General features: G+C 40.5%; 1 protein-coding gene across 3 annotated transcripts in view; it reads left to right on the top strand.

Moving 5' to 3' along the window:
* The window catches only part of MPPED2 (metallophosphoesterase domain containing 2), a 106974-nt gene extending 84191 nt beyond the window's left edge, over positions 1–22783 (top strand). For all 3 annotated transcript variants that reach the window (XM_069015894.1, XM_069015895.1, XM_069015896.1), the window contains exons 5-7: positions 16963–17078; positions 19768–19881; positions 22572–22783. In XM_069015894.1, coding sequence (XP_068871995.1) covers positions 16963–17078; positions 19768–19881; positions 22572–22690 — 349 coding nt within the window. In that variant the 3' untranslated portion in view covers positions 22691–22783. The remainder of the gene's footprint in view (positions 1–16962; positions 17079–19767; positions 19882–22571) is intronic.
* Positions 22784–24561: the final 1778 nt, after the last annotated feature.

Here is a 24561-nt window from a genome sequence, read left to right as displayed (position 1 = left end):
TGTTTTCTGAAGGATGTTTAGTTTTTTGCCACTACCATCTAAGCCTCAGTCTATTAATCCACATAAAATATGTATTATGGCCACATGACTTAATCTTCTGTATCCCAGGGTGTTTATTGCTGTCAGTAGTATGTTATAACCTGTGGTAATAAAGTAAAAAATATTTGCAAGATTTGACCCTTAGTGATGTATTTTAATAACGTGGGTATGTACATACATAAGTACAAAGTTTTCTTAACTCATGCGCTGTATTTCAACCTGCGTGAAGTCACATTACAGAGCTTCCCCTGTTACCATCAATACCTGGGGGTGGGCCAGGAGCCAGGGGCAAAAGTGAATTTTCACATTTGCCACGCATGGTTCATTGGAGAAAGCAGCTCCGTTGCTTTCTTGTGCCTTTGCTCATCTGTCATTGTGGCAATGCATAGTGACATTTCAAACTGCTAGCATGGAAATAAGATAAAAAGTGTTTGGGACAACTGGGAAATTTCATTTAGACAGAATGTCAGACCCTAGTCTCCAGTGAAAATACTGTAGGTTTACTATGTCCAGCTTTGTGATATCATTTGATGTGAAATTAAATCAGAGGCCAGCCATGAACAGGAACGCATTTGAGCCTGTTCAGTTTTAGTTTGTTGTACAATTCTGGTACTCCTGATCTCTGTGCCTTGTAGGAGTAAGTTACAGTGGATAACCATTTTTAGAGGTGTTTTGAAAGCATGATTCCCACAGAAATGTCTTTTAATTCCTTGCCTTGCCTTGAAGTTTAAAAAGTTTGTTAAATCTCCAAAAACCTTATTGTGGCCCTCATTGTTCTCGTGGACGGAGTCGATGCCGGCTCACAGTGCTGTTGCTTTGCACAGTAACCTAACACTGATATTTCAGGACAAATAGGCACCAGCGTGGCTCCTGAATGGGTGAGTTACATGTATTCATAAGCTGTTCCATTCATTTCTCTGACATGGAAAAAAGGGTAGGGCTGCTTTCATCCGGCTGCCAGCCCTTTTATCTCTAAAGAATCAAATTTCAGGAAACCTTTCTGCCTAGGTCAGAATTTCAAAGGATCCTGTAATATTTTAAAAGTTTAACATCTTAATTCTCATAATTTTAAAGAGAATGTTTCTTTTCCCACTGAGAAGGCAAAACAAAGCAGCCCCCCAAAACAAAAGAGAAACCAATGAAAAAACCTAAAACAAAATACAGGAGACGTGGGGCTTAGTAAAAATGTGTTTAGTGTTACTTCATTTCCTACTATTCAGGACAGCGCATTGTTAGAGCTGATGCAGTGTTTATACACATTGTGGTTATGGCTGTAGTCAGGGCTATTGTTGAAGGATGTTATACAGACATTTATCATGGTATGTCAGTAAACCCATTGTAAAAATGTCCTAGTAGTTAAATGAGGCTTAGATTTAATGAGGCTGTAAGAAAGGACCATTTTTTAATCATACTGTAAATAAGGTTCCTGTAGCAATGTCATTGGGATTAACGTGCAGGTTTTCTTTTGTTTCAAAATAAGAGCAATATCTCCATGAAGTTAGGCAGGCATTTTAGGAATACACTCTTGCAAAGCCTTTGAAGCAGGAGGTTTGTGGTTGTACTTTGACTACACAATGTTTGTAAATGAAGGTGTGACATTACAAAAGATTCAGACCTCCCCTCCAACAAGCTAAGAGTACAATATAGGTAATAAAATCCTAACACTAACAATACCGTGGCAATGGTTGAGTAATACACTGTCAACACCAGAAAACCCTCTTTGGTACTCTTTTTAAAGATGCTCAACATAGTCCCAAATTTTTGTACTATTCCATTTGCTAATAGTGAACTGACTTTAATGTTTTTAACACCACTGCCATTGAGAAATATAAAAATGCAGCTCATAGCCATTAAGATTTTATGCATCAACATTTATTTTTCTTGTAGCTGTGAAAGCAGCCATCTAAAGCTCTAAAAGGTAGTTATTTTAACTACATTTTAGCTTTCTGCATATATTTTCAATCTAATGTATTTTCTGTGAAGTACAGGGGGTGTGCCTTATGTTTAAATTAGAAAGTATGAAAGTGTAAGGGAAAATATAATTTTAACCATTCAAAAGGGCATTGTCAACAGCAGAAGATTAGGACAGGAAGAGTGTCTTTATTCTTCTTCATATATTTCTTTTACAGCAGGAGTGCATTGTTTTCTTTAAAGCTGTAGTTTGATGGTAAAGCTGTGAGTTTTGCTGTCAGAGAAGCAGTTCCTGCCCTGAACAACCACTCCTGAGCCCAGTGCTGTCATTCTCCCATCCCATATTTGGGCTGCTTGAAGATTTGAACCCTGTAAAACCAAATAGCCCAAAAGATCTTCCAGTTTCTACAGACAAGGGTGTTGTCAGTGATCTCATCTCAGGCTCATCAGTACCGCCAGAAGAGAGCAGTGCCTGTGGCAGGGAGGAACAGGGGGAGGCTCAGGAGAGAAGCAGGAGGTTTTCTAAGTTGTTTTGCTAACAAAGAAAAATACCTTTCTGCCAGCATCTCTCTGTAGCCTCTGTAGATGGAATTATGCTTGTCCACTTGATGGGACAGCTGTTCCCAGCAGAGAAGGCAGAGCCACCCTGGGCTCCTGCCTCTCCCACAGCCTGCTGAGAGCTCTGGGACGGAGCACAGCAGCCTGGGAGGCTGAGTCACCCCAGTCAGAGGACAGAATTTGGTTCTGAATCATTTAATTCCAATTCTAGTACTGCTGGCTTTAAGAGGAAGACCCAGACAATGGAGAAAAGAAGAAGATGATTCAGGATGAGGATATTTGGATCCATGGCAGCATCCAAAACCACAATAGCTTTCCTTTTCCACCAAGAAAAAATTTAACTCAGTTGGGGACTTGCATGCCCTGTTAGTGTCTGAGGTTTTCCTTTGGCAACGTATTTCCTTTCAGCTGCTTAAACCTTTCTGGGGGCATTGCTAGGGCTTTAATTCCAAGTGCTTTATCCTGCAAGAGTAGATTCCTGCAGCTCTCTATTTAGAAGGCTATTTAATGTTAGCTCTCTATTCATTTGGAAATAATGGTGTTGGGGGAAAAAAATAATTAAAATGGCTTCAGAAAGTAGTTAATTATAAAGCCTACCATGGCCTGAAGTATAAAATACATTGCAGACTGAGAAATCATGTAGGGGTGCATTACTAAAATAATTAATTTAAAATTTTATATATATCACCCACACAGCAAATGCCTTGGCTGCTGCTAAAATGAGTCCAGTGCCCTTCAAAAACTGAGCATCTCTTATATCTCCCACTCTTTCCCTCTCTTTTAGATATCCTTGTTTTCTTCTTTACTCTGGGCATGCATTTTGTGTTAAGTTTTAGAGAAAGGCTTTGGGCAAGAAATTAAATCCTCACTGTGTTTATTTTAGCATTATCATTGTGTTTTGTGGGGCCATGGTTGAACTCATTGAGTGCCCAATCTGGCACAGGCAGGAGGTGCACAGACCTGACTCCTGCCAGTGCTGTGCTTCCTTCATCCTGCGTGGATCTGCTCAGGTAGTGTCAGGTCTTGTGCTGCTCTTGGACCATTTACAATTCTGACAACTCCCAGAGGGAATCAGAGATGTCTCTCAGAGGGCATCAGCAGTGTGCTGGACTTGCACCACCACATGGCCTCCCATCAAGGCAATCCTTTAAGTCCAGCACTCTTGTACCAAATTTAGGGTTTTTTCTGTGCCACTGTGCTTGCCTAGTAGGCAAGCCAGACAGGCATTAAATATTGCAAAGCCTCACCTCTAAGTGCAGGAAAATAGCTGGTGGGTTTTGGTATTTGAGAGCAAGGGGTTGTTGGGTTTGGGGATTTTTTTTTTAATTTACTTTTGAAGAAACGAGAACGTGTCCTGTGCAGGGTTCTGTGTTCACACCCAACCCCTACCTGTGCTCAGTAGCTGTCATCAGTGTGTGGTGATTCCTGCCTCTTGTCAGTCTAATTTCTGGCTGGTGCAGGTTCTTGACATCCAGTGCTTTATCAAACATAGGCTGCTTGGCACCTATTACTACTGATCTCAGCATTGCTAATAAACAGCAACATCAAGGCCATATTTTCTGGTTCCTGTCAGACCACTGCTTTCCTGGGTGAAATAAAAGTCCCATTAACATGCTCCTCCTCATCGGCTCTGACAGTTTGATTAATTAGGCCCCCTCTTTAGATGACCTCTGCACTGACACGACAAGGAGGTGAATATAAAATGAATAGTTTGCCCACATAATGGCCTACTGCAAGTTTCAGATTTTTATCAGATCACACTGAAGTCCAGGGCCTGTATTAAAACCCCCAGTGTACAGCAATATATGGCTGTGGGTTATGAACCACAGGCTTTACAGCATGCTTAAAGAATTAAAACCAAACCAATCCTAGCCATCCTGATATATTGACTTCTTCTCTAAGAATTAATCTTTCCTTTACTCTCTTGGCCATACAATACAAATCTAATTCATTTACATTATCAAATAAAATGACCTTTTGTTTTCAAAGGATTTTTTATTGCCAGAAAATACAGTATGTTAACTCTGTGGTTATTCAGCCTCTCATAAAATACTAATGTAAAGCCATTATTCTAGTGCCACTCTATTTAAATGTCAGTCTGCCTTTCTATTATAAACCACCATTTCATAGGCTGGTAACTCATCAGTAAAAAATTTACTTCAGCTGAGAACTTGTAATATGAACTCACAACTTTTCTTTGAATGCATATTTTTTAAAAATATGAGTATATAATATCCCAAGGGGTGAATATGTAACTGTGAAACTACAGCATGGCTGGAGCACCTCTCCTATGGAAACAGGCTGAGAGAATTGAGGCTGTTTACCCTGGAGAAGAGAAGGCTCCAGGGCAACCTTCCAGCAGCTTTCCAGTGCCTAGCATGGCCACAAGAGAGCTGGAGAGGGACTTTTACAAGGGCATGTAGTGACAGGACAAGGGGGAGTGGTTTCAAACGACAGAAGGTAGATTTGAATTTGATACAGGGAAGAAATTCTTTACTGTGAGGGTGGTGATGCCCTGGCACAGCTGCCCAGAGGAGCTGTGGCTGCCCCATCCCTGGAAGTGTTCACGGCCATGCTGGATGGAGCTCTGAGCATCCTGGTCCTGTGGAAGGTGTCCCTGCCCATGGCAGAGAGTTGGAGCTAGATGGATTTTAAGCTCCCTTCCAACCCAAACCATTTTATGATTCTATGGTTTGTAGCCGCAGAAACAGCAGTTGTTGCCCACTGCGTGGTGCCTCAGACTGGAGCTGCTGCTTTATGGTTGCAGGAAAAGCAGTTTCTTCAGCTTTTTGAACTACATTGCAACCTACTAGGAGGCAACTCGGGCTTTTCATAAAATCTGCAATTTTGACTGGTGGCCACTGAGAAAGACATCTTCCCTACATCGTAGTTCTGCTGTTTGCTTCTAGTTAATTATGTTCCATTAACACTCTCTTGAGAGGAATTAGATGTTGAATGTGGCCCCAGAGAGATGTGGGGGTCAAATCCTCTCTCCCTCAAGGTGAGAACTGGGTCAAGCATGAATAATATTTTGTTTATCAAGTGATGTAACTGACACAGATGCAGAAGTTCTGATACATTGGTTTCTAATCATTCTATTATTAGAAATATTATTCTATTATTATTAGATTTTTCACCAGAAGAGTCAAATTAATTCTCCTCCAGTCTGTGGTAATCTGCATCTCCCACAAACCACACTGAAAGGACAACATAAAGGTGGGAGAGCTTAAAATGAAGTGTTGTGTAAATGACCCAGTTGTAATCAGAGTTCCTTGTTTAATCTTGAGGGCAACAAAAACAAGTGACCCATTGCTTAAAAAGATCCTTTTCAATTAAAATAATGCTCTATTCACCTCTGTGATGCTGAATGCTCTCTCCAGTCTTTTCAGCTGCTTCTTTTTTCATGACCCTTATGTTTTTCCCTCAATCTATTCTGTCATTTTTTTCCCTTTGTGTTCATCTGTTGATCAAGTAACTGCATTACTTTAATTGATTTGCTGAATTGGCTCATACATAAGACAGCTCCTCCAGGTAATAACCTGAAAATGTTCGCTCACATTACTGTGGCCATGCTTGAGTGCTGCAGCACTTGGAGTTCTCATTGGTTTGGGAGTGCATTGTACCATTTCTGCAAGTTGTTTGTCAGTTCCCCTGATACAAGCAGAGCAGCAGGGAACGAATGTGTTTTTATACTGTATATATATATATATATACACACACACACACAAGTGCACATGTTGTATGCATCAGGTGTACATCAGGTATAGAATTTTCTGTTTGTGTGAACTTCACTTGCATTCAAGTCTCCTGAGTCTTCCTGAGCTGAGAAGGAGGTGTGATATGCATTTTGAGATCCGTGATCATCCCTTTCCCCAGAAGACTTTACAGAAGAAGTTTCTTGGTAGACAGAATTTGGCAAATAAGGTAGCAGTGTTTTTTGATTAAGACTGGTCAGGAGCTGGTAACTTTCCCCTCCTGCAGGCTCCAAAGTTGGATCATGGTTTTCAGCAAAGGTGAAATTTCGAGTATGCCAGATGTTAAATTTCTGCATGAAGCAAGGCCTGTAATAAATGAAGAGAATGAACCAAATCTGCATAGCTTTTAAATAAAAGACACTTCCTAAAACTTATAATTAAACAGTAAACCAGTATTACGGCTTAAGATCCAGCCGTGATATTTTATACTGTACCTAAATGCCAACTAAGCATGTATTGTGACACTGGAAACTCAGTTTTCATCTGGTTAGTGAGGGTAAGCAACTTTACATCCAGCTTCAAGAATAAGCTGGAATGGAACATAGCCCAGACTTCAGACATACAAGAAATGCTGGGAGTATCCTGTGAGCTAATTATAACTAACTGTTTCCATTCTTTTCTGTAAATATTCAGAAGATTACATTACAAGTTCCTACAATTAAATATCGTGGGCTGTGTGTGTCTGAAGACTTAATACATGTGAGCCTTGTTTGGTTTTCCTACCAGGCATTCTGGAAAGTTTCAGTTTCTTATTGAGGAATGCTAACCAGCATTTTGAGCAAAACATAAATAAAAATAGTGATGGTATTTATAGATAAACAGCACCATCTGGCAAGAAGCAATCTCAGTGTCTTATTTTAAGTCATCGGAGTAGTTAAGAATAATTGACTTATTGGTAAAGACTAATAGTGAAAATCAGGGAGGGCAGAATTCTGTGTCCCCCATCTGATTCACTTTATGCAAGTATATATTCTGGCAAATTTATTCTTGGGTTAGCCAACCTAGTTCTTCTCAGTACCTCTGTAAACAGTGCTCTGTCTAGACTGTTCTGAGCCTAAATTATTTATTACTTATAAAGCACTTGAAAGAGTTTTAGAAAGCCTTCAAGTTCCTGTGATGCAGGTTTGTGCTTAGTGTGTTTCTTTGGGTTGGTTTTGGTTTATTTATTTTTCAGAAACAACAAACTGGTTTGATAACTCTGGAAATTAGAACAGGAAAAGCATGGGCAACCAAGACATCCAGAACATAAAGGCACAAAGACTCAAACCCTTTTCTTCTTGATGTTATGTGGTAGAGCACATAGCACATAGTGTGTTATATGGAAAGCTCTAAAGCAATGCAAGAACAAAAGCAAAATTTGTCTCTTATTGAAGTGCACTCTTTGAGAGACTTTGTAACTTGAAATCTTTCTAGGTGTGTACTAACCACAGTTTTACTGTGAGAGTTTGGGTTCTGGTGATGGGTGGCATTCTTAAAGTGGCTCTAAGCAGAGGTGGTATTTAGTAGGTATTCCTGAAGCATAAAACCGCAAGTCTCTTATTTTCAGAGGGTTATCTTTAGAGGACAGCAGAGTGAGAAAAGTGACTTCTCTTCAGGTAGCCCTGCTACTGCTTTTACTCCATTATCTGAGGCTGGGGTTTGTGCCGTGGCCTGTGGAAGTAGTGACATCACCTAGGGTTTCTCCCTGGTTTTTTAGTCAGGATTCAAATGGATAGGGCTTGCAAGAGCTGGAGCTGGTGCATGAACCAACTGTATGAAGTTCAACAAGGGCAAGTGCCAGTTTCTGCACCTGGGACGGGGCAGCCCTGGTTGTGTGTATGGACTGGGGAAGGAGAGGCTGGAGAGCAATGCTGTGGGAAGGGACCTGGTCCATGGCAAGCTGAATGTGAGTCAGCAGTGTCCTGGCAGCCAGGAGGGACAACCCTGTGCTGGGGCAGCCTCACCTCGAGTGCTGGGGGCAGATTTGGCTGCCTCAACATAAGAAAGATATAAACCTGTTAGAGAGTGTCCAAAGGAGGCCTCCAGGAAGGTGAAGGGCCTTGAGGGGAAGCTGTATGAGGAATGGCTGAAGGCACTTGGTCTGTTCAGCCTGGAGAAGAGGAGGCTGAGGGGAGACCTCATCATGGTTTTCAGCATCCTCATGAGGGGAAGAGGAGGGGCAGGCACTGATTGCTGCTCTCTGGTAGCCAGGGAATGACCTGAAATTGTGTCAGGGGAGGTTTAGGTTGGATATCAGGAAGAGGTTCTTCACCCAGAGAGTGGTTGGGCACTGGAACTGGCTGCCCAGGGAAGTGGTCCCAGCACCAAGCCTGACACAGTTCAGGAAGCATTTGGACAATGCTCTCAGACATATGATGGTGTTCTTGGGGTGTCCTGCACCAGGCCAGGAGCTGGATTTTGATTCTTGTGAGTCTGTTCCAACTTGAGATACTGTGTGACTGGTGATGGGTGCATGGGGGGTGGTGGCCCTCTGAGTACCAAGGAATTGGTACATTTGTTTGGTGGCTCTTAGGGAGTCCCTGGCCAAAATTCATCCTCACGGGGAAGACACACCTTTCCTGTAGATCTCATTAAAGGTTACGTATATTAGGAGCAGTACAGGCTGCAGATATATAACCATATATAAGGGTGCTGAAGCACTACATAAAAATATGTATCTGGAATTCCTCTGGTCTGTGGCATTAATTAATGAACAAGCTATCACATCTGCTGACCCTCACAGCCTTTTGGAGGAACTACAAAGACTTTATCAATGCTAAAGAATTCTGTTTTAAGGGGCATTCCAAATAATTAAATATCTAGAGGCTGTTTCTTAGGAGCAAGAACCAATTTCACTAATAGGGCAGGTTGACATAACTACTTTGGAGTGTTTTATTTGTTATACTAACTTATATCTGGCAACATTTCTTTCATAATTCACTGAAATGTAGCTTATTTGTTTTAAAAGCAGACATGTTTCTGTTAATATTTTCCAAATGCTGCTTTTACAAATATATTAAATATTCAACAGAAACTACTGGGTGTAATTAGACCTGTTCAGATTTTGCTTTTTTACATGTCAAACACACAGACTACCCCAGTGGATTGAAAATATGCACTATTAAGTGTGTGTTGGGGGAGAGGTCTCTACTTTTTTTTTTTTTTTGCTCGACTTCAATGTGTGTTGTCATCACAGAAGCTAGTAAAAGCTTCTCCCAGACTGACCTGGGGTGGAAGCTTTGTCAATTTACATTTCCTGCACAGATAGTAAGAGGAATGTAGAAAATTAATTTAAGATGTGGTATAACTAGCCTATTATGATCATGCTTACTGTAAGAAATGAAGCATCCAAGCATCATTCTTTAACATGCACAGTTGTTGAGCAAAATTGAGTCGATACTTCAGACAGCTGCTGTTTTTTTCTTTTGTTTCCTCTTTCCCCTGGCATGTCCCTTGGAACAGACACTTGATTTATGTTGTGGTGAGCTTCAGGACCAGAGAGCTCCTCCTTTAGACAGATATTTTAAGATTCTCTGTGTTTTTACGAAGACCACAAAATTTTACCATAAGAACTTGAGTCATTTAAGTTCTTTTCAGTACTGCAGCATCCTTTGACGCCTCAAGGGCACATATACCCTGCACAGGGATGCAGTATGGGAATGAAGGGGTAAATGTGCTCTCTCTAGAATGAGAAGCAGTTCTACAAGTCAGTCCAGGATGGTACTCCATAGGTCTGAGCTGCTGCCACAGTGCAACACCACTGCCACGTGAGGAAACACAGTTTGCTTAATGTATGGATCCATTTGAGGCTGGTCCTAACTTAAACCAGGTCTATCCTTCAAGACATCCCCAACTATATGCAGCACAGAAATATGTAAGGTCTAATACTTGCTTCTATTAGTAGGCCTTTGTAATTCTGTTCTTCTTAAAAGTAGAATGAAATTAGCCCTTGAGTCAAGTTTGAATTATTTTCATATTTTTGGGATATTAAAATATCTCCCAGATCTCATTAAGTAAAGCCCTAAATAAAATAATTACAATGCAGTTAGGGATTGGAAAGCCTCAGAAGGTTTAGAGGAAATTTCCTCTTTGATGAGCAATTCAGATACTTAAGCAAAGTCTGGATCATAAATTTGAGAAATTCTTTTACTCCCTCTCCTTTCCAGTACCCACTGGCTTCCTGGAGGTGCCCACTCCTCTGCTTCATTGTGTGTTCTTTACCACTGTCCTCTGGGAGCCCCATGCTCTGTGTCCTGCTGTCCTCAGTGTCTTGTGATGCTCTGCGACATTACTGGTGTTTCAACCTCCTGCCTGTCTGCTCCTTTGCTCTCAAGTGGCGTATTTTTATGTGTTTCTTTACTCAATTTTTTTTGGCTTTCTTTTTATTTAAACACATCTTCCCCACAGATGAATTTTCCTAAATACTGTCTGTGGTGTTCTGGTATTGTTAACACAAAACATGTGAACTGAATGGACAATCCTCTGCCAAGAAGGATCACTAACCATTCCAGACACAGGGTAGAAGATGTCAGTGGCTGGTGTGGACCATCAGAGAAGAGAAATAAGTGAAAGGTATCCACAGTGGTAGCAGGCTTTAGATTTGGGAACCAGAGCTCAGTTACCTGTCAATAACAGCTGGGGCAGCCTGGAGGCAGCAGGGGCAGAGATGTGCAAATACTGAGAGAGGAAAGATGCAGGAGGGAATTCTTTTCATGTACTGGTTTCCAGCTGTATGGATGGCTAAAGCTGCACTTGCTCCTGTCCTATTTTATGTGATGCTCTGGTCCAGATCAGCACATCCATGGAACGTGACGTATGGCAGCAGTAAAGGTCCTGGATTTTTCTTTCCTTTCATAGCTCTCACAGATCCAGGCATGAATCTCTATCTGACAGAAGTTTAAACTAAAACCTGCACTGACCAGTTTGTACAGTCTGAGGTAGAAATTGAGAATGACTTGGTGCAAGGAGTATGCCAGGTCACACTGGCTGGTGAGGTGATTCTGCAGCTTCTTGTTGTGAAGGACTGCTTCCTGGGGAAGGGGCACTGCATGGGCTCTTTCCCTCCAAACATGGTGAAGATGGGGGGTTGTGCTTCTCAAATGCTTTGCCATTTAGATAACCAGCATTTAGAGGTTATAGACTGTAAGTTAGAAGAGAGAGAGAGAGAAAAACTGCAAAACAAAACCAATCAAAACAACCAGCAGCTGTTGAGGTGTGAGATTTTTCTAACATTGTGAAAATAGCAGAACTATGTTTTATAGACTTCCTGACTTAAGTGCAGGTTGGTAATAAGGAGGTACATATAGTAACATGGCTAGCATAATTGCAGTACTGATAATTCACTTTTGTGAGAGCTTCAGCTGTTTAAAGATGCAGGGTAAGCAAAATCCCAAGGAACCAGGCTCCGTGATGCTTCTTTCGATTCTGTATTATTATTCTCACTTTCTAAATGGGACACTGAGACACAGCAGGTAAGTGCTAGTGGGAATGACATTCAGCTCGAGCCCGCAGGCTGTGCCTCTTACTACTGATGTCACAACACTGCATATAATGAGCACATTTAGGAAACAATTTAGCCTTTACCATTTCCTGGTGGTTGTTACATTATGAAAAAGCATTTGAATCTTCACTATAAAAAGGAGCTTAACCAAAAAAGTGCTTTTGTGGCACCTAAGGCAAGTTTCAAAGCCTTTACAGAAGCTCTTGTAAAATGTGTTTCCTCAATCCATTGTGCACTTGCCCTGCTCAGTCTTTTGTCTAGCTGATTACACAGGCTCTCCTCCCTGCCCTTGTCCCTGTTTGTGTATTCCCGGTGGGCTCCGTGCATGGGGTGAGTGGCAGCGGGCGCGTGTGTGCAGTTGGCCCTGGCAAACCCCTGTGTGCCTTTGAGGCCAGGGAGGGCACTGAGAGCCTCTCCTTCTCCCTGCACAAAGGGCACTGTTTGTGGCTGTTTTGTCACTCTGCAGTCTGGTCTCTGCTGCTCCACTGCAAGGCTGCAGCTTTTGCCCAGGACAGGAACAGATGCTTTGGGGATGTGTGTGTAGGACAGTCCCGCACTAAGCAAGCCTAGGAGTGCACATCCATGTCCTGTCCCACCTTTTTCATTCTGCTGCTGGAACTGCCTCCCTCCCTCGTAAGCCAGGTCTGTGTGTTCAGTTTGAATGCTGATAAGAACAGAGAGCATTTTGTTGTTGTTACTGATTGTGTGGAAATGCTTCCCACTGTGATGCCTTTTAGATGCTCCCTCAGCTGCTATCCTGTGGCAAGAGACAGACTGAGATTTTTGCCTCCTGTGCACTTTACTCATTGGATTAAGGATAAAATTGAAGCTTTCCTAAGAGACTGGGTAGCCTTAAAAATGAATGAATATTTGGGATTAAAGACCCATGAGATAATTTATTTTTTCTAATCCTGTTTAGAAGTAACTATTGAAATAAATGGATTTACTGGTGGAGTTAAGAGGAAAATCTGAATCTAGAAGGTCTCATTGTACATTTACCTTTTGAGTTGTTGAACTCAGAGGATCAGGTAATTAAATTCATGAGTCAGAGAAGAGATGAAAGTAGGTTGTAGGATTACCATCCTTTAAAAGTTTTAAAGTTCCAGAAGGAGCTGATATTTCTGTGTTACCTGGATGAATTTGCTGTGGCTTTGTGTCTCCTTTCCTCATGCAATAGTGTTGCTTCTGAGGTAGATGCACCAAGGAGCAGTTGTGATTTTTTGTGTCTTGAAATGATGCTCCATCACTGTGCTTTTGTTGTGGGTTGGTTTGGGTCTGTTTTGGGGTTTTTTTTAATGTATTAGTAAAATAATAGAGCTGTACAGTGCTTACTTGGGAGACGGAAGATCTGATCACCTGCTGAAGCTGCAGCTTTCTGCTGTTAAAAGCAGATGGATTTGTGTGTCCTGTCCGGGGGTTCTCCCAATGCACCTGTAAAAGGAGGATGAGTCTTGTTGGGAAACTTAACATTCCCTCCTTCCTGGAATTATGTCAAGTAATGTCTGCATCTCTTGCAGCAAAAGGTGTGAAGATAATTTGCAGCCTCCTGCATAAGCATTCTTTTAATTGCAGAAAATATAGCTTCCAAAATGCCAGGTGGAGGGGGATCTGTGGGAATTCCTGTGTAGAAATGAAGAACTGAGGAGAGTAAGGATGGGCCAGGTGTCTGCCTTTCATAAGGGTATTCCCTGTGTCACATCTGGTGCCAGCATAGCTGCTCTCCCTAAATGATAAGGAAGCTCTGCAGCCAGGCGAGGGCTGAGCTGTCAGGTGGGCCGGGATGGGGAATTACTGTGACGGTTTGATGGCATGTGAGGGATGCTGTGAAGTGTGGCATGGCTCTGACGAGCAGAGGCTCAATTAGGTTCTCCTGCACACGGGCTGACACGCCAGCCATCGGGTATGAGGACGTGTTCTGGTCCATCAAACGTAAAATGACAAAATCATTTGTAATCTCTCATTACCAGTCCCTGTGGCTTTTCCATCTATGCCTCCCTTGTGGCATTATTCAACAGCCAACAGCTTTCTGCTCTTGCCAGCTATACTCAAAAATGAAGTTTTAGGAATTAACTGGTATCTTTTACTTAGAGATCCATAGGAAAAGGAATTAGGTCCGATCTGAAATATTGCTACTAATGACTAAGTAGCCTTTATTAATTATTTGCACTTGATTGCAATTTACCATGAGTGTGTGTAAGAGTTTTTACCCTTCTGATTCTCTCTCCCACCCTACAGGAGGTAATGAGCAAAGGACTGTGTGGTGCTTGGTTGCCAGCTGGGGTAAAACCATGACAGTGCAGCCAAAGTTCATTATCTACATTTCTTCCTAGATAGGAAGTGGTTTCTCACAGTATATAATCAGCTTGAAAATATGTTGCAGAAGGCACCTAAGTCTGTGCACAATTTTTTTCTTCTAAATTATTTAGAAGTTGACAGTGACTCTATTTAATCCTTATGTATGCAAAAAAAGGCACTAACAGGAGTAAATTACCCCTCTCTGATACCCCGTGACAGGACGCTGCCTACCTACCTACAGAGCAGGCTTTGTCTTCCTTGCAGGCATTTAAAGTTTGCTGGGATAACCAGCTGTTCACTGTCTGCTCACGGGATTCACAGCACATCAACCCCATCTCGTCTTCAGTGCAGCACAGCAAACATCAGGTCACCTTCCTTGTGATCTCACCTAAACCTGAGCCCATGCCACACAGCTGTTTGGCTTCTTGGTGGTGTTCTGAACACATGCTTGGCTTTTTGGCAAGGCCTGAACCCTCTCTGAAAGGCAGGGACCCTTAGTTTGCCTGGCCAGGGTGCAGAGAATATGCACTCTTTCATGTTTTAAATGTCTGCAGCCTAAATCTGTAATCCAGGTGTTCTTCCAGAAATGCCTGCTCTTTTCTTAGATTTATCCATTTTGTATGAAAATCTTTAGTATATTAAATAAGTACTTGACCATCTTTTTTTGTGCACATGCTGCATAATGAGGAAGGTTTCTCAAAAGTTTTCTTGCAAGTGCATTCCCGTGTGGCGCCTGTTAGTCACAGCTAATTACAGAGGTTGGTGAATGAGGAATATATCTGAGCTCAGGTTCTCCTCCTCCTCTTTCCACAGTGCTTCAGAAGAAAATAAAATAAAAATCCTGCAGACAAATCCAGGTTTTTCTGTGGTTGTAGTCTCCAAAGAGCTCCAGAGAAATCACAGATGTGGTTTCATGTTTCAGGTTTAACTATGTTGTAATAACTACAGTCTTATCTGCAGGAGAAATGCAAGTGGGGAAAGAATCATTAATTGACAGTGAAAAGCTTGACCCAAGCTCTGTGTTTGTTTTAAGCAGCTGAATGTTTAGCCAAACGATATTTTAACTTCTGACTGCAGCCCTGAAGGTTACAATAATCTTGATAGGTTAAAACCTAGGAATGTTATAGGAAAGGAAATTTAGATACATGTTTCAGGAAGGCCAATCCTAGAAAAGCAGAAATTCTTGTGGTTTAGTTAGAGCCAAGACACAACCTTCAGTTTTAATTCAGCTGCTTACAAGCGTCCCGTGAGGTGCACCGACCTTACTTCAGAACACAGGAAGGTTTTTCCTTCAGTGGGTGCAGAGCAAGGCAGCTGTGAGAGGTGAAGCTTCATGGCTGAGCACAGGAGGAACCCATAGCTCACGTAAAATGTTTGACTACATCTAATTTTCCTATCTTTTGTTAGTGTTCATTCAGGAAGTTTGCTGGCTTGAATGAGTTCCTGTGTGTGTGTAGTATAAGTATTATTCAGCAGGACTACATGGGATATGTCTATTATTTGTTACAAAGACACCAGTGACCTTCCTGCCCCTATATTAGCAGCGCCTGCTGTTTTTCCATACTGCTGATTGTCAGGAATGCAGATCATCCATATAACTGGGTATAATCCTCATTGGTCAAATTATTGTCTCAGGAAAACAAAATGCTTTAATTATAAAAAAAATAAAAATTAGAGATGTAATCTCAGCAGGACATTCCCACTTAAATGCATATTTGAGGCTGGGAAAATGAATAATTTAGTGGGTAGAGGAGGCAGATTGCATAATGAAATTACATAGGACTCTAACAGTCTCTGTTTTTAACAGGTATGGGCTTTTTTAAGGTTGGTTTGTGGTTGTTTTTTGCCCCCAGTTTTTGTTTTCTGTTTTTCAGAACTGCAGTATACAGAAGACTTCAGGAGTAGCTTAAAGTTTCAGAAATATGACTAGGGCTAGGACAGGATTACCCTACCTAGAAAAGAAAGTGTACAACTGTTGCCTGAGCTTTAGGAAACATGCACATGGATGAAAACTCTTAAACTTAGTACAATACTAAGAGCTGTATAAAACATTATTAGTAACAAATGTAAACATTCCAGTATTTCTTCAGAACAATTGCTTTGTGTACTTATTTGATAAGGAAAGGCTTTATCGTGATATACCTGTATCAAAATTATATAGGTTATATGTTGAAAAAGTTATCTGTTGAAAAAGTACACCTAGAAATTGTGCTTGTCAGTGCTACATGCTTGGGTTGGTGGATAAACCAGTGTCTCAGAACAGCTCTACGCCATGGTAGAGAACACTGAGGGTATCAGTTTTCCTTAAGAAATACCAAGTGAATTTTAAATTATAAGGTCTCTTTTAAAAGTCATTGGATGGAGATCTGTAGGAGGCTCAGGGGTTCAAAACCAAGTTGGGTGACAGTGTTCCAGTATTAAAAGTGATAAAAGGAGCAAGTTTGAGTTTAGTGAAATGCCATAGCACAGATGGTGCTTATAGCTGCCACATCGTGTATCTTGTTGAACTGTGACTGCTACCCTGTGCTGGGAGAAATTGATTTTTGCCTCCAAAAATTTTTTGTTGTTGTTTTGGTAGTTAGCATAGGGAAGGAGTTCTTACGTTTGAACATCCCCAAACTTTGATAAAAAGCTTTAGATTTAGACTTTTTTATTTTAATGTTTTTTCCTTTCTCTCTAGTGAATAAATGCCCCCAGGGCTGAATACTCTTGACGTACCAAAATAACATCAGACATTAACTAAATTCAAATGTATACTTTAACATATGTATGTATTTGAATCAATGTGTTTTAAGGCATCCCCTTCAAAAAGACTGTCTGCAAGTAATCTCTGAAGCACAGAAATTGTCTTAATTCAGAAAAATATTGGAGAAGGGAAGAGATTTTTATTTTACACTGATGCAGTTTGTCTTATTTTCCCCAAAGGACACCATGGTTTAATGGATGGGGCTTTAATCTACCCAGAGGTCAGTCTTTGCTAGACAAGTGGAACCTTATTCCTGAGGGAATTGATATACTAATGACACATGGACCTCCCCTTGGTAAGTGAAACAAAAGTTCTGTGTGATTTTTTGCATGAGAATTTTACTTTCAAAATAAGCGAAGTTAATAATGCTATAAGAGATGCTGTAATTGCACCCCAACTCAAAACTATGGATTAAAAACCTTTTTGAAAGAAGTGGAAAATTATGATTAGGCTTAGCTGATCTGTTGAGTTTCCATAAAAAAAAAACCCTTGAATTTTTTTATTAAATTCAAGCTAGGTAAGATCAACTACCTGACTCTATAACCATTATAGTTTGACATTTTATTTAAGAATAGTATTCATCTGACAACCAGTTTCCAATCCCATATGATTTTTTAGAGATTGACTAAAACTTTTGAAACCTTTTCTCACTACAGTGTCATGTTATTTTAAGGTTTGAGAGTAGCAGTCAAGAGTCTAGAACTATGCAGTCACGTATTCTCCTTGATAATGTCCTTGTAAACTTGGAATATATAAGAATAGTTTTAAAGGTATTAATTGGCTTATAAAAAATTTGGGAAGGAATGAAATTATGTTCTTAGATAATTGTTCCTTACTTGATCTAATGACAGGTGAGCACCAGTCTATGAATGCATAATTTGTTTCTTCATTAGATAGCTAAAGTTTCTCATTTAGTTGAATTTTGCTTGTCTTGTCAATATGAGTCATTCACTGATCTCCGTTTTAACTCTTAAGATCTAAACTAAGCTCTGATAGTCTCAGAGAGACACCAGGATACTCATTCAGCAGGGGCAGGGGTACTCAGTTTTGGCATATCTGAAGTCGTTAAAGCCCACACTACAACTGTTTGGAAAGCCCCACTATCCTTTCTCCATCCTGTGCCCCACAAGGTAGCATCACATATTATTTACTGCTTTTCTTTAAGACACATGTGGCAAGCAGTCTGGGGCTGTATTTTAAGTATTTCAGTTGGGTTTACAACAACTGAGCCTTTTATAAATATGACTTATCAGGATGAGGAAGTGTGGCAGTCTCCTCATTACCCTTACTGTGAGAAGAGTGATTTGGTCAGGGTTTTGGTAAGCTCTTGCAATCCAAGGGGTCAGATCACACAATCACAGGAAGTCACTGAATCACAGTCACATACTATATTCATGGTAGTGAATATAGAAAAATCTTCTCAGAATTGCATGGTGCCATTATAAACCAGCACTTTAAGTGCTTCCAGGCTGGCTCAGTGTTCTCATAGAGTCAGGAATTGATGCATGCTTCTGTTTTTTTACCACAATTAAGTTAAGAGTCAGCAATCTGAGCAAAGCTAAGGTGAAAAAATGTCCAGAAAGTTTTTGACCAATGTACTTACTGATCCTTTTATATTCTGGTTAGTTTTTTAATACTACTTAGAGAATGTTGTAAGATGATCAGCAAATTCCCTTTAACCTTCCTGGAGCTCCCAGCGTGCTGCTGTGTTAAAGCAGTGACACAGCATCCCCTGACAGTGGAGCCACCGGATATTGCAAACCAGGGCCTTGAATAGCACTCTCTTAATCGCTTAATTTTCCCAAAGAAGCAAAAAAAGCCCTGCAAGTATGTTTGTAATGTTTCATGGGTGCTGTTCTAAATGGGTTTTTCATCCATCTGCTCTGAATTGGGTTCATACAGAAATACTGTGACGCTGCAGACACTAATGAGTGCTTTAATTGAATAAGCGTGCTTAAATTTTATGTTTGAAGGAGATAATGGAGTTCAATTTCAAAAGGTTGGCACTGTATCTTAACTACAGACACAGATTAGGTGTCAGTACTGTGCCTAAAATGAGGGGCTCTAGGTCTCAGCCTGCATGATAATATTGATAAAATACTGCTTTTTAAATAAATGTTTACTTGTTTACTTATTAAGTAAATATTAAGGGAGGTAGAGCTGTAACTGGACTCCTTGGTCACTCTAAAATTTAGCCAAGTTCATGTCCCAGCATGTCTTTACTACCTGGAATTAGCTTAGCACAGGCTGTAATTTTGCTGAAGTCAGTAGCATGGTGCTACAGTTGGATCTGGCTTCTGATTTCCCTTTTACTCCTCCTCATTCACCTTGCCCTGCTGATCCTTTTCCATGCTAGTCCAGGCAGCAGACTCCTGTAAGGACTGATGTCAGGTTTTGTACACTTTTCTGTATTATCTGTAGGACCAAGTGGCAATGTAGTCAATTAGCACTGGTTTGTTGGAAGCTGTTTTGCTGCATTGCTTGGGATTGGTGACAAGGGCTCAGAAGTAAGCTGATGCTTGCAGACCGTGGTCCTCTGGAAGTTGCAGGAGTCTGTATTTTAAGTCTTTGGGGTGGCAACTGTATTGTGTCGTAGCTCAGCTCACCTTCCTGAACTGTTTCATTTCTGGAGTAACCACATAGTTAGAAGCTGACTCCTCTAAGAGCTGGGGAAAGGGAAGAAAAATCTGCAGCAGTGCCAGGAATAAATGTCCCAGGGTTTCAAGGTGGAAGATGAGTTTAAACCTGTAGTTTAAAAAAACAAATCACATCCAGAAAAATATTAATGCAGATGGAGGGAGGAAATCTTAAGGAAGACAAAGTGACAGTGAAACATTTCTTAAAAGCCATTGTGTGCTTTAATGGAGAGGTTATGACTAGAGATAATGTAATAAACCCTGTGTGAATTATGACTTCCTGAAAGACTATGTGAAACCTTACCTGAATAGAGAAAATTAACAGTATTGATTGCATTGTGCCTTCAGGTTTTCGAGACTGGGTTCCGAAGGAGCTGCAGAGAGTGGGTTGTGTGGAGCTGTTGAACACAGTGCAGAGGCGAGTAAGGCCCAAACTCCATGTCTTTGGTGGGATTCATGAAGGTAAGGAGCAGTACTATTCCCTGTTTCATCTCAGATTTCAAGAAGCACATTTTGATGGTGTATTGCAAAGGATAATGGTATATTGGATTAAAGTAGGGAAGGAGTTCAGGGAAGTGGTTGCATGCACAGCACTTTGTAAATTTATTCCAGAATTAAAACAGACTGTTTCAGGAATGTGTGCTACATTTAGCCACCTACATCTTTCACTGTGCAAAGGTTGTTCTATACAGGTTATTTGAAAGCAATTCAAATTTTGACAAACTTGGTTAGAGAAACAGATGAGATTCCCCACACTTGCAAGCCAAAATGAAAATTATCCCCATTACTCCAAGTAAAGGAGCTAAGAAAAGTGCTAGAGAAAAAACAAACGCGAAGACAACTTGCTGTCTCTGCTCACCTCCTTCAAGGTATAAGGAGAAGCAGAAAGGAGGGCATCTTGACTCAGGCACCAGGAGGAGACACTGCCAGAAGTCACAGTGCATACATTTCTAAAAGCACCCTGTAATGCAGTCTGTGCTCTGTGTTACCCTCCAGGAGTCTCATGTTCTAGAAGAGATATTCCCCCTCTGTCAGTGCCAGGACAGGCAGAGTGTGAAGCTTCAGAAACAATGAGCTCAGTTTGTGGCAGTGGAAAAGACTGAGAGATTAAACACATTCTGGAGATACTTAAATATTTAATATGATTTTGTAGCTTTCGTGTGGCTGAGAGACAAACACTAGGAGTTCTGCCTGAGAGAGAGTGTAAGACTTCATGACCCAAGAACTCAAAATTACACATTAAATGTTTTATGTTCTCCCCCCTGGAGGTTTCTCCATTGTCTCTAACTAGGTTCTCCATAGCCCTAAAGATTTCAAGGACTCCATAAAAGAAAAATAAAAAAAGGACAGCTTTCTCTGCTAGTGGTGTTGGTTTTCCTGAAGCCCTTGTGACTTCATACAATGATTTCCATGCCTGGCATCTGTAAATAAAGAGTTTATACTGGGAATACTGACATGACCTTCTGCGTAGAGGCATAAATAACAGCCCTTTAATGCACCCAGGAAAAGATTGGGTATTTTGTACAAATATTAGTCTGTGAATATTAAAAATAAATGAATATAGCAAGACTTCCAGCTAAAATGTGTAAATTGTCTACAGCCTTTGTAGGCACATTAGGTGGTGAAACTTCTGGTTGTAATAGTGCTAAGGGTGAGAGAGGAGGGTGTCTGAATGTACAAGACCATTATTATGAGAAAGCACCAAGGAACCACGTGCAGCACCCTACATTTAAATCTCCGAGGAAAAGTGGCAGCACATATTAAAAGTGAACATTCAAATAAATTCTTATAAGAATACCACCAAAAACTTAAAATCCTTTCCAGTACTTACACAGAAGACATAAGAATGGCTTGTTTCAGTACAGGAAGAAATAGCTAAGTGTTCAGAGCATTATCTTATAGTGCAATTAATTTTTATCCAACTCCAGCTGAGATGAACAGGTGCCACATTCCTGTGAACCAACAGAGGCTATTCACACATTTTGGTGATGTAGGTTTTTTTCCCCTGGTTGATAATCAAAACAACAACAAACAAGGTTTTCCCTACCATGAGATGATCTAAATCAAAATTGCCAGTCTAAATAAATAAAGTAATACAGGTGGACAGTGCAGCAATTCGGAAGTGATTATTCTTTCTGATAGGCACTGTGGGTAGCTGTATTTATCTTGGTTTTCAGACAGCAGTGATCTGTACTGTATCATAATGGTTTAAAAGAAAAACATTTTTCCTCTGTGGGTTTGCAATAGGAAGCTCTCTTCATCCATGAAACTCTGGAGGTTTTTTTCAATTATTTTTTTTTAAGTACATTTAGGGCCAAATACTTCCTAGATATTTTCAAGCTTCTTTGTTAGCTTTTTGTGGATGTCAGCTGAAAATGCTCACACTTCTATAAAAAAATTTTAAGTATATATATATAAATTAAATAATGGAGTCATAGAATGGTTTGGGTTGGAAGGGACCTTAAGGATCATCTCATTCCAAACCCTCTGCCATGGGCAGGGACACCTTCTACTAGACCAGGTTGCTCCGAGCCCTGTCCAGCCTGGCTTTGAACACTTCATGAATGGGGCAGACACAGCTCCTCTGGGCAGCCTGAGTATGTGCATGTGTATATTTTTAACCTGCTGATGAGTTCCTGAGGTCTCAGAAGCCAGTGTGAACATCAGCTGGGCAGTGCTAGGATGAGGAACTGGGTGATAAGGGCTAGCACGTGAGAGATGACAGAGCTCAGGTCATTGCCCAGAGAGGGGGTGTTTAGGATAAACCAAAGTTACTTCTAAATCTTTTGCTTCTGAATTGTCTTTTACTTCTGACAGACATGACAGGCATGCAAACTACAGCTCACTAATTAAGTAATTAGAAAAAGAACGTGTGTGGTTTGTGTTTCTGCCATACCCAGTTGCAACAGAGGATTTTCTGTGAGTGGGGAAATATTTGTACATAAACCAAAAGCACCCGTTCTTATTTCAAACACAGTACCATGTATTTCTTTCAGTCAAGCTTTTGTGGCAGCTCTCAAGAGCTGGTGTCACTTTGAAGGGGTTAATTTGCTTTTATTGCAAAGCATGGATGCCCCAGCAGCGTTGGGGTGCGGCTGCCCGGGGCAGCCCCGTGTGTCCCTGGCAGTGAGCGTGCCCCCTTGTCCCCACAGGTTATGGCATCATGACCGACGGCTACACCACCTACATCAACGCCTCCACGTGCACAGTCAGCTTCCAGCCCACCAACCCTCCCATCATATTTGACCTTCCAACCCCTCAAGGATCCTGAAGCACTACTGCACATTTGGAACTGGGGAAGGTCTATAAACTGCCATTTTCTAATTACAAAACTTACATTCAGTTACATGTTTATTTCAAAATAGGGGCTAGGGGGGATTTTGGGGGAACCATGGGGGTTTTTGTTTTGGGGTGGGGTTTGGGGTTTTTTTTTTTTTATTTGTAAATTGCTGGTGCAAAAGAAACAAGAAGAAAAGTTAGAGGTTGTGCTTTTTGGAAATGCAGCATTCATTTTAAATTGATAAAGCATTGTGAATTTGTAAAATGAATTTTGTTTTTCAATAAATTTGCCATTGTAAATTGTTATAGTGTTCTCAGAAGGACAGCCAAGCTTTCTTTTAATAAGTGAGAGACCTTATTTTAATATTATATTATAAGCTAAAAAATAGGCAGCATTTAAAAACACCCAAATTTGCACAACTTATGTTATTGTCGGGGTTTTTTTAAGTGTCTTCTTTTTCCCTAGGTTTAAATGTTAGCTTTTTATCTCCATTTATATCAATTTTTTTTAGTAGCACAAACAATGTTTTGGGGTCCATTTACCTCTTGATATGTGTGCATGTACTTAAATTTGTTTCTATCCATGGTAGAATGCAGCAAGGGGAGAATAGACTTCTCAGTTGTTTGTCTCTACCTGCTTTATAAAGACTGATCTAGATAGCCACAGCCTGTATGTGATATCTACCTTCTATTGTTTCTTTTTTTAAATTATTTTAGCTTTAAAAGACTGGGGGTGAAAGCTGCAAAGAGCAGGTATTTCATGCAGTAAAAAAAAAAAAATTGTAAATGCGGACTCCTTTTAAATATGAATTTATATATATATGTATTTTTTGTGCATTATAACTAAGCTAGGATTTAATATTGCCAGTATAGCATCTGCAAAATTATGCTGTACAGCACATCTAAATTATGAAGGATGTGACACATTTTTCCAAGTGCTCAAGGCCTTTAAGAGCCTGAGTTAAATCTTTGTTGTAGTTCAGGCATGTATAGAGTCAAATGGATACAATCAAGCCTAAATAAAATAAGGCTTAGTTGTCCTTTATATTTAAATATTCTTCTTGTCTTTTTTATTTCCTTTTTCTTATTTTGCACTGTGTGTAAATGCAATCTCACTAGCACAAAATATTGTTGCAGATAGTTATTTCTGTTCCACCACTGTAAATGCTATTGAGCTTTGTTCTGTTTTATGTTACCTTGTTAATGGAATTTAGAAAAGCAGTTGTTTCTTTAAATTTATTGTGATATTATATCTAGCGGCCTTTATATGCAAATAAAATTGCAAGATTTTTAAATACGTGGTTCAAGGGAATTACGTTTTTTTTGTGGAATGAACAATTTTGGGGAGTGATCATAAGGGTAAGTAAGAAGTTTTCTATTTCTCAATAAATTTATATTGCAGACCATTCATCAGATGTCAGTTGGGTCGATAAAGCACTCAGAGTTTCCCTTCTGTTTCTCTGCCATCCATCTCTCCATTCCTTTTGGACAGAGGGGATTTTGTCTTTAGGTGCTGCAGTTCAGTGTGATCAAGTTTGTGCCATCAAGCCTTGTAGGACACTATTCCAAATGACACGAGGAAGAAATGATCAGGCAGTAACCTTTGTACTTCCTCACTTGGTCATTAGCACCGAGCTGCAGGTGTCTTATGCTCATCCACTCTGGGTTAAAAAATGAATAGTCAATAGGTGAAATACATCACTTTTTATGTGGATCTCTTGTCAGTTTTGTGGCTACAGCGGGATCCACCACTGGCAGGGGAATCGCAGGGGAGTGTGGTTCTGTGTGTGTCAGTGGAATGACAAACACTGCAGGGCCTGCTGGTGTTGCTGCATACAGTTATATAGATAATAACAGAGTCTT

This window comes from Aphelocoma coerulescens, chromosome 5, assembly GCF_041296385.1.
Source record: "Aphelocoma coerulescens isolate FSJ_1873_10779 chromosome 5, UR_Acoe_1.0, whole genome shotgun sequence".
NCBI lineage: Eukaryota > Metazoa > Chordata > Aves > Passeriformes > Corvidae > Aphelocoma > Aphelocoma coerulescens.
The sequence above is the reverse complement of the archived record's forward strand: the minus strand, read 5'-3'. Positions and strand labels throughout refer to the sequence as shown.